General features: G+C 28.2%; 2 protein-coding genes across 2 annotated transcripts; one reads left to right on the top strand and one right to left on the bottom strand.

Annotated features, from left to right (window-relative positions):
* The first annotated feature begins 1120 nt into the window (after positions 1-1120).
* On the top strand, positions 1121-6694 carry LOC113553201 (E3 ubiquitin-protein ligase RNF216-like). Its single transcript, XM_026956404.1, has 12 exons — positions 1121-1281; positions 1359-1684; positions 2471-3042; positions 3113-3299; positions 3368-3448; positions 3515-3630; positions 3726-3813; positions 3876-4054; positions 5702-5812; positions 5909-6058; positions 6180-6430; positions 6486-6694. The coding sequence occupies exons 2-12, from the start codon at positions 1673-1675 to the stop codon at positions 6521-6523; spliced, it is 1785 nt and encodes a 594-aa protein (XP_026812205.1). The 5' UTR covers positions 1121-1281; positions 1359-1672; the 3' UTR covers positions 6524-6694.
* Positions 6695-8429: 1735 nt separating this feature from the next.
* Positions 8430-14145, bottom strand: LOC113554458 (lysine-specific demethylase 3A-like). The gene is given in 7 exon segments (XM_026958329.1): positions 8430-8867; positions 8989-9647; positions 9650-9854; positions 10882-12644; positions 12713-12850; positions 13276-13340; positions 13542-14145. Coding segments are annotated over 7 exon segments (3108 nt in total). The 5' UTR covers positions 13619-14145; the 3' UTR covers positions 8430-8666.
* Positions 14146-15848: the final 1703 nt, after the last annotated feature.

The raw sequence follows: 15848 nt of genomic DNA, 5'->3' as shown, positions 1-15848 counted from the left end.
ATACCTATGTATTCATAGAGTAATAATAAATAATAATTCTGTTGATAAAATTAGTGATTTCTTCATATTATGATATTAAAATTCACCATATTTGTAAAAAACAAAATGAAAAAGATTCTTTACGAACATGATACAATAAGTTAGTACTTTTTAAGGGACAATGATTCTGTCATGTATGTTTTTTATTGTATTTATTTTTAATTTAAATGTTATTTGTTAGTTATATTATCACTAACAATATTAACTAAAACTATAATAATAACTACATTATAATAAAATTAATACTAATTGTACACTTCATATAATACTAGATAATGTACAATACCTATATTAAATAAAATTTATGTATTGTTACGTACAAATAAAAGAAAACCGAGAAAATTTAATATTTTACTGCTGTCCTGACTACTGGCCATAAAAACAAATTATCGGTGCTATATTAGAAAGTTAACATTAATTATTGTATGAGTGGTACCACTGCAGCATGTCCATTTGCGATGCAGTTAAAAGGACGCCATACCCGCATATGTTGTCTCTGTCTTACTAACGTACATCATAACAAATTTTTGTTCAGCAAAATAAATTTTGTGATGTTAGCTTTAAAATTAGAGTAAATTTACTTAATATCAAACTTATAGGTAATAATATTATCTAGGGCATCTCATAGGCTTTTATTGATATTATCATTTTAAAGGGAGTTATGAATATTTTAAAGTTGTTATATTTTACATAGCTGTAACTCACTTTAAAAAAGTAATATCATTAAAAGCATTTGTCATTGTCTAGATAATATTCTAACCTTTAAATTTGATAATAAGTAAATTTACTCTAATATTAAAACTAACATTACAAAATGTATTCTACTAAACGAAAATTTGTTATAATGTACGTTAGTAAGACAAAGACAACGTATGCAGGTATGGCGTCCTCTTAATATATAGACCCCCCTCGGTATTATTATTGTATAAGAGGGTTACTCGGTATTCGGTAATAGTGTTCAGTCTGTACGATCGGCGCACTAAAAATATTATACGCCTGATAAGAGAATAACATGTGCACTTAAACCGAATACTTTTGTATACGATAATAACAAAATACTTGGTACTTACATGTTGCGCTAATAATATTAATAATAGTTTATTATATCATAAATAATAATATAATATAATACAAGTAATGTAATATTACGTTTATTAATAATTATTATTTTATTTTTACGTTCTATTTGGTTACCACAGTAAAGTTTACCTCCGGTTTCATATTTATCTTGGGGTTTGTATGGTGAGTGCTGATTTGATGTGTTTATAATTATATGTATATGATATATGATTTAGATTTGTAAATATTTTATTTTATAGTGACGTTTTTAACGCGTATAATGATACTATAATAATGTTTTAATATTCAACAACTATAATAACAAAGTCGACGATGGTTTTCTGTTGATTTGAATTGATCATTGTTGACGGTTGTTGCGTTTCTATGGCCAAACATTACTTCTTATCGTTCCTGCCGATGTCCAGATCAAATGTTACGAGTGACCTCGTCCATCAAATATTGTAATATTGCGGTGTTTACAAAATTCAAGTGGTGACTGCAACTCTGACCGTCTGCCATCGTCTATACATTTTAGTTTTGATATCATCTTAATTGAGTTCAGTTCGCCGAAAAAATGGCACGTATAGTAAGTTGAATGTTATAGTTTTTGGAAATCTTGAAACTGAAAAACTTCCCAGCTACTTTGCTTTTACTGTTTCATAATAATATTATAATAATATATAAATGTAATTAACTGCTGCGCTATTTCAATTTTAATATTTTCTTCCCTTTAAGTTTTCAGTTAGTATAATCGCTACATTTGGTTGTAATTTGGACCTGTAAATATTAATACCTTATCTAATTATGCACTTTCTAACTATTCAACTTTTGAATCAATGTCTGATTGATTTCTTACACCTCAAGTTGCTTCAGCATTATCATATTCTGTTGGAGGTACTTAAGATATGATCGACACAATATACTTGTAAAACATATTTTATTTGGGTCTTTTAAATATAAAAACTAACCAATGTTAAGGGCCTTTCTTACAATGACCAATTAGTGTCTAATAACGCTAACCGGCAAAATTTCTTAAGTGTTAACCGATAGAATTCTACTAGTTAGTCTTAACCGACACTTAACTAGACATTGTCAGAATGGCCCTAAAAAGATTTATATTTCTATGTTAATTTAACAGATAACATTATTTATGCTTTAATTAGTATTTAAAATCAAAGTATTATTTTTTTGTAATATTATATCCTCAATTATATCTACCTATTTCATGTATCTAAAAGACATATTAGAGCATTAAAAGTATAGAGGAAGCATTACATTTAAAAATTATTTGTTTTCTATATTGCCTATTTATACAAATTTTATGTTTCATCAACAAAAATATTCATAATAACTTGTGTGTTTGTTTTTCTAGGCTGACTCTATACCATTATTCACCAATACGAGTACACTGGCAGATTGTATTGCCTATCCAAGATTTGAAAATTATGGGTGGCAGACTTTATACAAAAATTATATGTCAAATGTTATGAAAGTAATCAATTTACATAGTGATATAAGCCGTTTGTATTTGCTTATCAAACTTGATGTAACAATTAATAACCTAAATGATGCTCTTTTTACAATACAAATGGAAGAAAAATTAATCCACTCTCCTGACTCTATACAATTGACTAACAATTTAAAAGATATTATACCAGATGCCGACCCCATTTACTTGGATCTAGTTGGAGAATATTATGCCTACGATGATAATAAACTATATGAATTCATTGGTCAAATTACTACTAATAAAAAAAACTATCCTAAACTTCAAGAGTACAATGATCGTGTTAATCATTTGGCTATTGTAAAGAGTTTAAGAAACGATTTCTCAGTTCAAGAGTTTTTAAAGATGTGCCCTGATCCAGTTAATTACTTCAAAAATATTAAATTTAATGCAATTAATATGCATTATAATGAATCAATGTCTTATTTAAGTGACAGGTGAGTTTTACTTGTAACAATTTTTAATGTATTCGATATTAATATTGGATAAGTTTTATTTTTCTATCAGGTATAGTCTTATTTCATTGGCCAAGCTACGTGCTGAATTGCTTAAATACAGTTTCAATTTATCGAAAACTGTTGAATCTTTAGCAGCTGATCCTAAACCTGTTTATTTAAAAAATAAAAGAAAATCTTATGGTCATCGTTATCAAATCAATTATAAGACAACAGAAAATATTGAATTTCTAAAAGAAGTAATTATTACATTTAATTAATTTATGATCTACGTATACTATAATAAAGTAATTAATAATTATTATAGATAGCATACCTTGATCATAAAGATGAAATTCTGAATCATATCGAGTCTGTAAAAACAGTACATAGGATTCAAGTTGAACAAGTAAAATATTTAAAATAATATATCTTTGATGTGATATTTAATTGATGTTAATTATTATGTTGATAGGCTAAGTCTATTGGTAATCTAAACACTTGTGAATGCTGTTTTGATAATGAACTATTAAGTACTGAAGTGTTTTCTTGTCCAGTTGGACATACATTTTGTTCATCTTGTATAAAAAAGTAAATTTTTTCATTTTTATTAAACAGCCAAGTATCGAATGTTATTAGAATTGTTAAGCAAAATTATTTTTTCATTATTTCTTATATTTCTATAGAGGTACAGAAGTTGCAGTTGGTGGAAGTAAGGTGGATATTAAATGCTTTGCTAATTGTGGCGAAGAATTTAATTTAACAATGATAAAAGTAAGTATTTATTTTTCATTACACCTTGTTAATGTATTGACTTGTAATTTTTATGTTTTCAGAGTATTATTGATGACAAACTGTATCAACGTATAATGAGATTGAAGCAAGCACAAGAAATTAAAGCAGCCGACATTGAAGGACTTGAAACATGTGCATTTTGTGATTATTCTGTTATTTTATCCCCTGATCTCAAGATTATTAACTGCTTGAATCCTGAATGCAAAAAAGAAACTTGCAGGTAAGACAATTATATTATATGAATAGTGGGTTACACAATTATACACTGAGTCAGTATCATATTATGTACAAAATAAACCAAATTGTACGCAATAGCTAGAAAATAATGTAAATATTGATGGAAATCAAAGTACTTTTTTGATAATGTTGCTATAAAGAGAACATAGGTGTGTTTTCCTGACTGTTTCTAGACACAATTATTAGTCTGTTTGTTGCCGGCCTTTAAATAAAAAATTACGTTAACTGTCCACATAATATGTATATTTTTTTAATATTTTGTGTTAAATTATTAATTTATTACAATCAATATTATTGTACAAATAAATTAGTTTGAAGAAATTATTATAATTTGGTAACTAGTACCAGGAAGCATTATTAAATATATTAATATTCCCAAAAACAGCATATATTATGTAATAATACGTGTACTTTGCCATCCATACAAAAGGGCGGTGGTCATTTGGGCAAAAGTAATAATTTTGACCAAAAAAATAATAGTCGTTTGGGCAACTATCATTTGTACCATTTGGGCGAGTGAAATTATTTTTACCTATATTCAAGATAAAAACCTGGTTATAGATACGGATGATATTATTGCTAATCATTATTAATCACTTTTATCGAAAATTTAAATAATTAATTGTTGAATATATATTATATGTAATTTTAATTATAACTTTTTGACTGTAGGTTAGTGTATTAATATCTTTAACAATATATTTTTTTAAATAGGACATTTTATTAATTATTTATATTTTGTATGATTTTGTTTAACTAATTGTTGAGTGTATATTATAAGCATTTTCATATCATCTAAACAATATTTTTAGTTGAATAATCCTCGCCGCCCAAACGGTAATTTTAGTTGAATAAACCTTCGCCCAAACGATATTTAATTGCTCAAACAGACCATCTTCTAGGTCGATTCGCTCATACAAAATGCACCCATGTTAAGTTTGGTTGACTATAATGCTAACAATGCTAGCATTTAGCGTAAGGATAAAAACTATTTTTGGTTTATAGATGAAATCTCTGACATCAATTTTACATAACTGTCCCGTCTAGAGTTGCATTTTTTCAATCGATTAACCGATTATGTATCATTTGTTAAAAATAATCACACAGCCTTTAAACATAAAAAAGCGATAATATAATTGAGCTAGTCGGTGTCAAACGCCTCGGAACAATTCATATCTACAGATATAACAGATAAAATACACATATAAAAAAAATATTCTAATAGCTGTGGCAACGCATGATTATTATTATTATTTTTACTGATTTTAATATTTGTGGTGAGCCACTCTTTTCACCTAGGGGTTACAACAAACTCTGAGACCTACTTAACCTACTTAATATACAGACAAAATTTCATGAAAATCAGTCCAGTTGTTTCGAAAGAGTTTGGTAACAAACATTTTCCATTATGACAAGTGATTTTTATACATTAGATATATAATCTACACAATCTTATTATTTATTATTTTATGAGGCAAAATCATATATGCTTAAATATTTTGAAAATATCCTTGTGTTTTTAAAATAATAATTTACTCTATGGCAAGAAATTTAAAGTCTATGATTAATATTTTTTTATTATTACTTTTTTTCATTGTGTGTAAATAAAATATGTATTTAATTTCTCTAGGAAATGTCGAGAAGAAAGTCATTTTCCATACAGATGTGATCAAATAGAAAAAGCTCCAGAAGTACAAGTCAGAACCATGATTGAAAACAAAATGACTGAAGTACTTATAAGGTAATCAAGTTGGATTTGTAGTTGAAATTTTGATAATTATAGTAACACTAATATATCTTTAATATATCTATTAAATTTGTTGCTTATTCAATGTAGAATTTGTTATTATTGTAAACGTAAGTTTGTCAAAGAAGACGGATGCAACAAAATGACTTGCAGTTGTGGTAAACAAATGTGCTACATATGTAGGCAGCCAGTTGATTCTAATTATGCTCATTTTTACCACCAAAAAGTGATGGAAAATAAGTAGGTTTTGTTAACAGTTAATAAATTATTTAGTATATTATGTCAAATATATTTATATATTTGAATCATAAATTATTTAATATAAAAATATATATGTATTACACGTATTATTAATTATTAGGTGCCCATTATACACAGATGAAAATATTGTACATACTACTGCTGTAGAAGCAGCTGCTAGATTGATAATAAATGAACTGAAATTGAAGAAACCTGAATTGTTAAGGAATATTGATATTAACAAGATTTTGCCGGCGTTAAAGAAATCAAATAAGCTTCCAGCTACTCAGGAATCTGCTTTAGATATAAATAAAGTAGTCGCTACAGTTATTGGACAAAACGTAGAAGATATTAATAATCTCAAAGATATGAGTGAGTTTTTTTCTTATATTATAAAAGCATATATTATAATTTATTTCTTCTTTAGGATCATTGGAACCTCAAGTTAAAAAACCAAAATATTAAATTGTGTTAGATCAGCAGATGTGTAAATTGCAGATATGTTTATAAATTTTACTGATTATAAAGTACAATTTTCAGACCAGTGTTCTTAATTTTTATTTTCATACTACCAAGTTAATTGTGTTATTTATTTTTTAATTAAGTCATAGCCATTCCTTATTATATATAATATAGTTAAAATAATAAATATTTATATATAATGTAATCAAATTGAAATTGGATGTATCATTAGAATAAAAATGTCATTACATTTATTATCTTAAAATTGCAGTTAATTTTTTATTCTTTTGCCATTGTTACCTTAATTATCAATTTAAAAAAGTTTATTTATAAACCTAAACATTCAGTTATAATAAAAACTGTATTATTTGATAAATTTATAACATACAAATACATGCAATATGACAGTCTATTGATTTATGTTGTAATCATGAAGAATCTTTCAAATTCAAAGTGAAAAGAGAATAATAATTTGACAGAAACTACAACGATTTTGATGTATGGCCATAGGTATTGCAGTGTAGGTTATGTTGGAGGTAGAAGAAAAGGAAAAATCACAATACTAATAAGATTTGCTTAGGTAAGGATCATGAATATTTATATATATTTTATAATGGTAATTTTGGGTGGCGGTACTACAGACTACAATTTGTAAGAAATTAAAATTAATCCATTAGATTTATGTTATGGTGTATTTATTTCAATATGTGTAAAAGTCAGTATGACGGCACAAAAATAAGGAATAATGTTTGTTTAATAAGATATTGAAACAGAGAAAGCAGCCTTGGCCACCAACGATATGTTGTATGCGATTTGGCCCCATCCCTTCCTTTTGTGCTGAAATCATATAATCGGATATGGTTGGAGAGTCATGTTTCATATTGCTGCATCTCATAGTGTTGGTTGGAAGAGTAGTAAACACTAAACAGATCTCTACAGGGCTTGTACATTGAATTGGCTACTATTGCGAGCTACATAAAATTACATCTTTAATCGGTCTGATTATACTGAATACCTTCTCACTGTAATTCCCTGTTATTTTAAAATGATATGAAAATTATTGTATAGATTGTAATTATGCTTTTTAATGAAAAAAAAAAATTACATCAGAATTTATATATATTTTTTTATCTTCTGTAAATACTCGGCTAGAGGTATTGTCCAAAAAACAAACGTGTGTTCCTTCTTTTTAAAGATCAGAAAACATTTAAAACTAATACTACTTATTTATACAAGTACAACTTAAATCAACTATTATTCTACTTTTTTATTATATTCATAATATAGCTTGTTTGCTAAATATATATTTATTGTTGATGATCGTTCATACATTCATTACTATTGTTCTTGTAATAAACTAATATTCTATCGCATACAAGGTAATGCAGTAAAACTTCTTTTAACTAGATATATTTTTAATCTTGCGTTTATGTTCAATGTTAAATTTGAGGTTATTATTAATCTAATTTTTAACGATAGAAGAGGAAGATTCTGGTTTTAAATAGACAAGATAATGTATTTATTTTGACACAAACAAGTAGTAGCTAAGTTTCTATTTTTTTTTTAATTTTTACTATGTTTCTAAAAAAATTACACAATATGTTTAAAAAATAGCACTTTCATAATTTGTAAACATTTACCTTAATTAACAAATCATAATTACTTACATAATAGAGTAACACTGTTCATTTTAAATTAATTGTACAAACAAATAGTCAAATATTGCTTCAATAATTTAAATAAATATAGTCTGAAGCAACAAATATCTATGAAAAATGTAATGAGTATACATTTTCTTATCACATACAGAAATTATATTCTAAGAAATAATAATAAAATAGTAGTTCAATTTATTTTTCATAAACCATTATAATAAGTTATAACAATTAGTAATATTTATGTACACAGCCTTAATAATTTAAAACAATTGATAATGTTATTTAGAATAATTAAAACTTTAAAAAAAAATCTGACTAAAAATGAGATGGCAACTTATGGTAATTTCCATTTTCAATTAAAATGTAAAAAAATTTTTATAAAAGTATTTGGTGGTTGCAACAATAATTTTAATTTTGTTAATATTCTATACAAAATGTTATATATTGTTAACATACAAAAATGTTATACATTTGTATGTTACTTATACTTAATGTGATTTATGCATCAATACTGAAACTGAGTCTTTGACTGCATGAAACACGATATTTTTGATCTGTAACTTGTCCTCATGGTTAGTATGACTGTCAGTTAGATTACGAAACTCTTGTGTCATTCGAAACGAATGATGGACGTTTTCTGGTGATACAAAATCTTCAGCTACTTTTATACAATTGTGTAAATTTCTGACCTAAAAAAAGAAATTAAAATATAAAAAATATTTTTATAACATTAATATATTCACTATTTTTAACTAAATCTTAAAATTAATATCACTTATCCATAATCCATTTTACAGATGTATTTTGTACCTGATGAGGGGCTCCTGCTGGAATAAATACTGCATCGCCATAATATTGGACAATTGCATATCCTTTGACTCCGTATTCTCTATACAAGCGCTCCCTAAGGTATTCGTCTAGATAATGGGATTGATCATGGATTGGATCACTGAATTGTTCCAGTGGTGTTCCATGTTCAACTGCGACTTTGATTAACAAATCTCTAATTGAATCAGCGTCTGATGCATGGTAAATATGCCACAGTGCGCCAGGAGTTTCTCCGTCCACGTAAATTCGTCTCATTGTCAAATCATCACAACCAGCTTCTTCAATCACTTGTAAAGCTTCCCTCACATGCCAATTATGATCATATTCTTTGCAATTCTTAGTGATTGCAACGTAGACCATAACATTAACAGCATCTGATATGTCCAAATGAAGGTTTGTGGTGCCTACTTGTTTGTGCTTTGTGCCTGCATTACCATAAGCTGTATACATTTTTGGGCCCAAATCTGGTCGAACGAAGCAATCTGGCAAACGAGAAGCCAAATTGTATTTACCGTTACGGTGTGTGTATTCTTTCAGTGGTAAGCAATTCATCAAATCTTGAAATCTATCAGGCAATGTTTCTGCAAAATCTGCTGATGGCGGCCAGTCTTTAAGTTTTAATAGCATAACATTGCCTGCTTATCACATAACCTTTCCTCAGCATTTTCAAACCCATTCCAAAACTTGCTCATTGGTTGGTCTGAAATTACGTTACCAGTGGTACAATTAATCAGATCATTAATTTGATTGCCAAAATCACGAGAAAATGACTCTGGATGCCATAGTGAAGAGCTTAATTTATTGCCAACATCACTCACTAATACGGGTTGTCCACGTTTCCATTGGTCCTGAAAAATCCAATACATATCATTTTGTAATTATAATTTATAATTGATTTTATTTTAAGTTTACATACATAAGTGTAACTAGGGAGAGCTTGGGTGGGGTTTAGCCCCCCACAATTTATTGGTAAATGTATGTGCTTATAAACATATTAGTATTAACTTTATTTTTACCTACAATATAAAAAAATATAATGTTTCATATAAACTAATAATCATTCTCGTCAGTTGTAATAAACACCAAAAAAATCAAATAATAATCAAATTAAAAAAAATTTGCTATAAAGCATTTTTAGGATTCTAACCTTCCCCCCCTAACTTAAAGGACTAGTTACACCTATGACTACATGTAAAGTAAACCATCTAAGTATATATAAATATACATTTTTTAAACTATAGATTACAAATTCATCACTACTTTTACTCTTCCATTTACTTTTACTAATATTATTTCAGAAGAATAAAATTATTATCTTAACACGTTTCATTATACTTTGACTTTTATATTATACCATCAACCCAGATATTTTAAATTTTTTTATTATCTATAAATGGCAAATGGTTCAACATTTAATAATACTTTGTTTATTGTATTGATCTATAAACCTATAAAAATGATATAAGTAATCAATCGTTTAACTCAAATACTCACAATAATATCTACAGGACTTGATTTACTTGTTCTTTTTAAATTAAATAAATTTAAATTACCTAAGTCCAGTTTAAAACAATTATATTAAAATTCATTATTTTTTAATCTTTTTATCGTGTTTTAAATTTTTTAGACATTTGTCATTTTGCCATACTTTAAATTTTTTCCAGAACAATTTATATATATCATAATCATACATATTATTTTATACCTCTGAAATAGAAACTAATTTCTCATTTTTTAATACTCTTATTATACTCTACAATAATTATCTTATTTCTCTGGATATTTATGATTTTTTATCTTTTATAAATAACATAGTTCGCTGACTCAGACCATGCATAATAATTAGTACTTTCTAAAACTTGTATTTTTAAATACCTGAAAAATTGTATAGTTAATGTCACTTTTTGGATCTAATAAACGTAACAAATGTCCTTCACAAAGCCACATATGAGGTGCATTGGTTTTATCATCTGACAACAATGATAATTTGGGTGTAAACCATTCTTTTTTTTTTATATGTTCAGTTATATAAATCTTATCTTCAACATTTTCCCTAGGAATGCTGGTATTGAGTTTATCTGCAGATTTAACTTCTTCAATTCCTTTAGTTGAATTGCAATACTTATAATATTGTTTTTTTATTATAGCTTGCAATTCTGAAGTTTCTTCTTCATTATCATCTGTATCATCAGAATTACTTTTTCCATAGACATTGTTAAGAAACTTGTCAAAAGCAGATTCACTATAATTAGACGGAAAAACCAATTTGTCATTGCAACTACAACTTAAAGATATATTACGATTATAACATGTTTTATGCATGAGGTCTGAAATAAATTTTAAAGCATCCCCAGCCAGTATTTGGGTAATAGAAAGATTTTTAAGCTGATGCTCTTCCTGGTTTGAACAAAGTAACCAAATTTTTTTATTGAAATTTCTTTGTACAATATTTTGTTTTTCAGTCAGTCGGTTACCTTTAAGTTTGGTCCTAAAGCAATCAACGCAAACTACAAATCCACATTTACCACAAGTCCAGTGGTGGTTGAATATTGTAGTTCTACAAACATCGCACATTTCTCTAACTCCATTAACACATTTTTTCCATACTATCTTACGTGATTTTCCATTATTACTTGGAAAATTTAATTTTAACGCTTCTATTTCATCCCGAACAAACATACAAAATTGACCTCCTGCATCTTCTAAAATTTTTGTAGATGCTTTAATATTAAAATCACTAGGGGCAGATGAATGTTTACTGGGTAACCACATACCCATATCAATATTATCAACATTTATAAAAGGATCAGGATATCCAGCCACAGCTAATCTTCCATTTTTTGTATATCTTAATTGGCGGAATGCATAAAATCTACAAGTAATAGTATCATAATCACGTTGTGTCAAATTATTTTTCATTTGGTGAACACGACATTCAATACATTTATCAATCCTTGATGGTAGACTAAGACAAATACTTTTCTGTAAAAACCTCTCTAGAGTCTTTTTAACATTTTCTATTTCAGAAGATTGATCAAAAAAAATATTATGAATATCAATACCGATTTCTTGACAAGACTTTGGAGATTGTTCTGAAATGGTATTCGAATTTTCAATAATTTCATCAACTATTCTTTTTTTATTATTTTTTTCAAAATAAGAGTGTTCTTTTTCAATGCCACAGCTACAATTACTATTAGTATCAGTATCGGCATCTGTATCAAATTCATCTGAAAGTAATATTTTTCTTTTGTGATTGGTTTCTGTTGTTGAACTATTTTCATTTAATTGTTTTAAAATATTATTAAAAATATCCTCGTCATCAATAGACAAGTCACTATTCATTTCAATTATACATTCTCTGAATGCATCATCTAATCTTACTTCTTCTTCTATACGTCTTTTATTTTTTTCATATGTATCATCAATCTCATTTAAATGATCCATACCTGGGTTTTCATTTTCTACTTTGGACATATAATTTGAATTACTTGATGGTGATAAATTTTCTATAGACATTTTACATATTGAAATAGAATCTTGATTATCATCATATGAATTATTTGGTAAATTTATTTCAAAATATGTTGATCTTTTGTTTTCCAATTCGCTATCAGATAATATTTGATTTTTATTACCTAAACAATATATAAAATGTATTATCTAAAACAGTTTGAAAAAAAAATTTTTTTTCATTTTGTATTACTTGAATTTGATAACTCTTCTATAGACATTTTACATCTTGAAATGGAATCTTGATTATCATTATACATATCATTTGATAAATTATTTTCTAAATTTGTGAATGTATTATTTTCAAACTCTCCATCAGTTATTATTTCACCTAAATTAACAAATTATAAAAATCATTAAATATTTAAAACTATTTTTATATTATTTGGAAACTATACAGTAGCGTAACTGGAGTTCAATCTAGGGAGAACTATATATAGATTGTTGTACGACTTAGAAGAATTAGTCTATAACTGTGATTAAAATATCACCAATAAAATGGTATGGTATAAACCTCGTGTTAAGAAAATTTATCAAGTGATCTCTTTTTAAAAATTGAATAAATCAAAAATTAATTTTTGGATATAATTTCTGAATAAAACTGAACTTTCAGCTATTTTCTAATATTATATTTACAATTAGATCCTTTAAATTATTTGCTAAAAATAAAAATGTATTAGAGCAGTTTCTAGGATTTTTATACCAATAACAAACACTATTTCTGACTACATAAATATAACAATACATTTTACTTACATTCAATAATTTGTTCTGCATCAGAAGAGCTGATCACTTCTGTATATTCGTTTATTATTTTCATTCTAAAGGTAAAATATTAATGTTATGTTACTAAGAAATATATATTTATAATAATAATGTATAGGTATACTATATGCTTTTGGTTTTACATATAATATTTTCACTTTTCTCTGTCACTGCACTACTGCAAAGCACATTAACCCAAAATGGGCTAAGAGAATATCGTTACAGTATTGTACAAAAGGTATTGTCAACATGCTTACTTGACGTCTTTTTGTAACTGCCCATTGTTACTTTGTACTCCGTTCAGCGGTAACATATCATTCCTGGGGCCGAACATTATCTCAACGATTAACAAGACAGGCAAAATCTACGTTGCATGACGGCCAGACATGAACCCACATTTCTTACGGGGACCTGTCGCATAAAATGTGGCTGTGAACTGACGGACGAACGATTGAAGACTGCGGACTGTAGATTGCAGTCGTCCCAATGCGCAAGAAAAGTAAAATTTGATCTGTATAAAATATAAATCACAGCCGTACGAGGATGAGTGAACAGTAAGACGCGCGATGACGGAACAGTTGCCCGATCAAAGGAGATTTATGATATTTTTCTAAATAAATTAATTTCTCGACATGAACGTAGTCACCGTCCTCTCGAATGGTCAATGTTGTCGTAATGTCGTTATCAACAACAGAGTACATTGTATAGTAAGTTATGCAGTCGTCGGCCGTCGCTCGGCATCGGTCACAGTGCGCACGCACGTATACGAGCACTCTGTTATCAATGCACATTAGAAATCGGGATAGTAGGTATACGGAGTAGTAAATAGTAATACGGGAATATGAGATCGCAGACCGCAGGCTTATGGAAGAGTTTGGTATTCCGTGGTATACAACTTAACTGATGCCTAATGGGATAAATGTTAAAAATATATTCAGTTGTCTGTGATAATATAATAACGATAATAGTAGTAATATTTTTACCGCATGATCAACCACCGTCTTATATGTCTATGGTGGTAACCGATAGGCGACATTGCGACAATAGTACAATACGTAATACACTAATACAGCAATTAATTAATTAAAAACTATTTTCCACTGATCCATAATAGTAGTTATTTTGATCATGTACTTGCCACTGACAACTGACATTTTGGCATTAATTATCGTTGGAGCTGGGTCATAAGTTCTCCCGGTTTACCATTCAAAATCATTGTAGTTGTTATAAAATTGTTTAGTTAGTTAACTGACTTATACATATAGTTAAATTATTTAAATTATAATTATTACTGATTAAGGCTTTAGAGGCACCGAAATACTGTTGCCATTTTTTCAATAATAAAACGACTGTAGTTTGATTTTGACGTTTATTAAAAAAAAACAACAATTTCTTTAGTTTACATTTTTAGAAATTATATTATAATTTAGACAATATAGGTATTTAGAGTTTGGTATTCTAACAGTTAACACAATGGATTTAAATTTACTTATATATTCATATTGTGTTTGCACCGCTACATACGGGGACTGTACCTACTGTTTGCACATCTTGTCTCACATACAGCATCATTTATTGAAATATACGAGACTCGCGCTTCGACATTCTGTCTGACTCTTCTCCAATTTGGATCTTCTCCACCATATTACGGAAGATCCTAAAAGTCTCTTCTGCTTCATACATGTGGTTTATGGTTGCCAGGTAGGTCTTCAAAGACCAAACGACAAAGAATATCCTAGATGTCGGCCGTAGATAGGGGATCGCCGAAGTGTGTGCCAAGATCTGCTCTGAGCCCCAACCTGTTCAATTAGAGGGGCAGAGTGTGTTCTATAACGATCCCGAGATCATCAGTGAAACTCGCGAGGTGAACGACTGTCGAAACATCCGTAGTGAGGCTACATTCCAGAGGTTCGGCTAAGTACAGAACCTTGCAGTACTCCACAGTAAGCATCATATAACCTCATGGTCTATATGACCTATGCTCTCCGATGAATATTTGCTTGCTCGGAATCAAGAGTGAAGAATTTTTTCCTGAGTACTTTGTTTATCACTGTGAGGTGTTGTAGGCATTGCCATTTGTCAAGTAATTTCTCATCACCCAGACAAGTAATGCTTAAAGGTGTTAGGAAAAGAGTAGAGAATCTTGATCGAGGCTTTTTATATAGTAATATAAACTTCATCAGATAATTCACAACATTTATTCAATTTAAAACTTACAACATATTGTTCAACATTACACAGAGCTTCAGCATAAAAGTTAACGGTACAGCTACTGCCGACTGGTACATAACTGACTATAAAATATATATAACACTAGACATTAACAGCCTACTCTCCCTTCACAACCAACTCAGATAAGTAGGAGACACTGATACATGTTAACAGTAATAAATATTATTTTTAATTCAAAAAATTCAATACAAAAATATAAAATACCTAAAACCACGCGTGGCCGATACGTAAAAATATCATTACTTCTCTCTGTAATATTGATTATCTCCATGTTGCTATAAGACCTTTTTAATAACATTTTCATATAGCCGTATAGGTAGTAGGTACCAATT

The sequence above is a fragment of the Rhopalosiphum maidis genome, chromosome 2 (genome assembly GCF_003676215.2).
Source record: "Rhopalosiphum maidis isolate BTI-1 chromosome 2, ASM367621v3, whole genome shotgun sequence".
NCBI lineage: Eukaryota > Metazoa > Arthropoda > Insecta > Hemiptera > Aphididae > Rhopalosiphum > Rhopalosiphum maidis.
The sequence above is the reverse complement of the archived record's forward strand: the minus strand, read 5'-3'. Positions and strand labels throughout refer to the sequence as shown.

Bases quoted from the DNA above. Each gene is read 5' to 3' on its own strand.
- LOC113553201 (XM_026956404.1), top strand. The intron at 3,043-3,112 runs GTGAGTTTTACT...TTTTTCTATCAG, and splicing joins ATGTCTTATTTAAGTGACAG to GTATAGTCTTATTTCATTGG. The intron at 3,814-3,875 runs GTAAGTATTTAT...TTATGTTTTCAG, and splicing joins TTAATTTAACAATGATAAAA to AGTATTATTGATGACAAACT.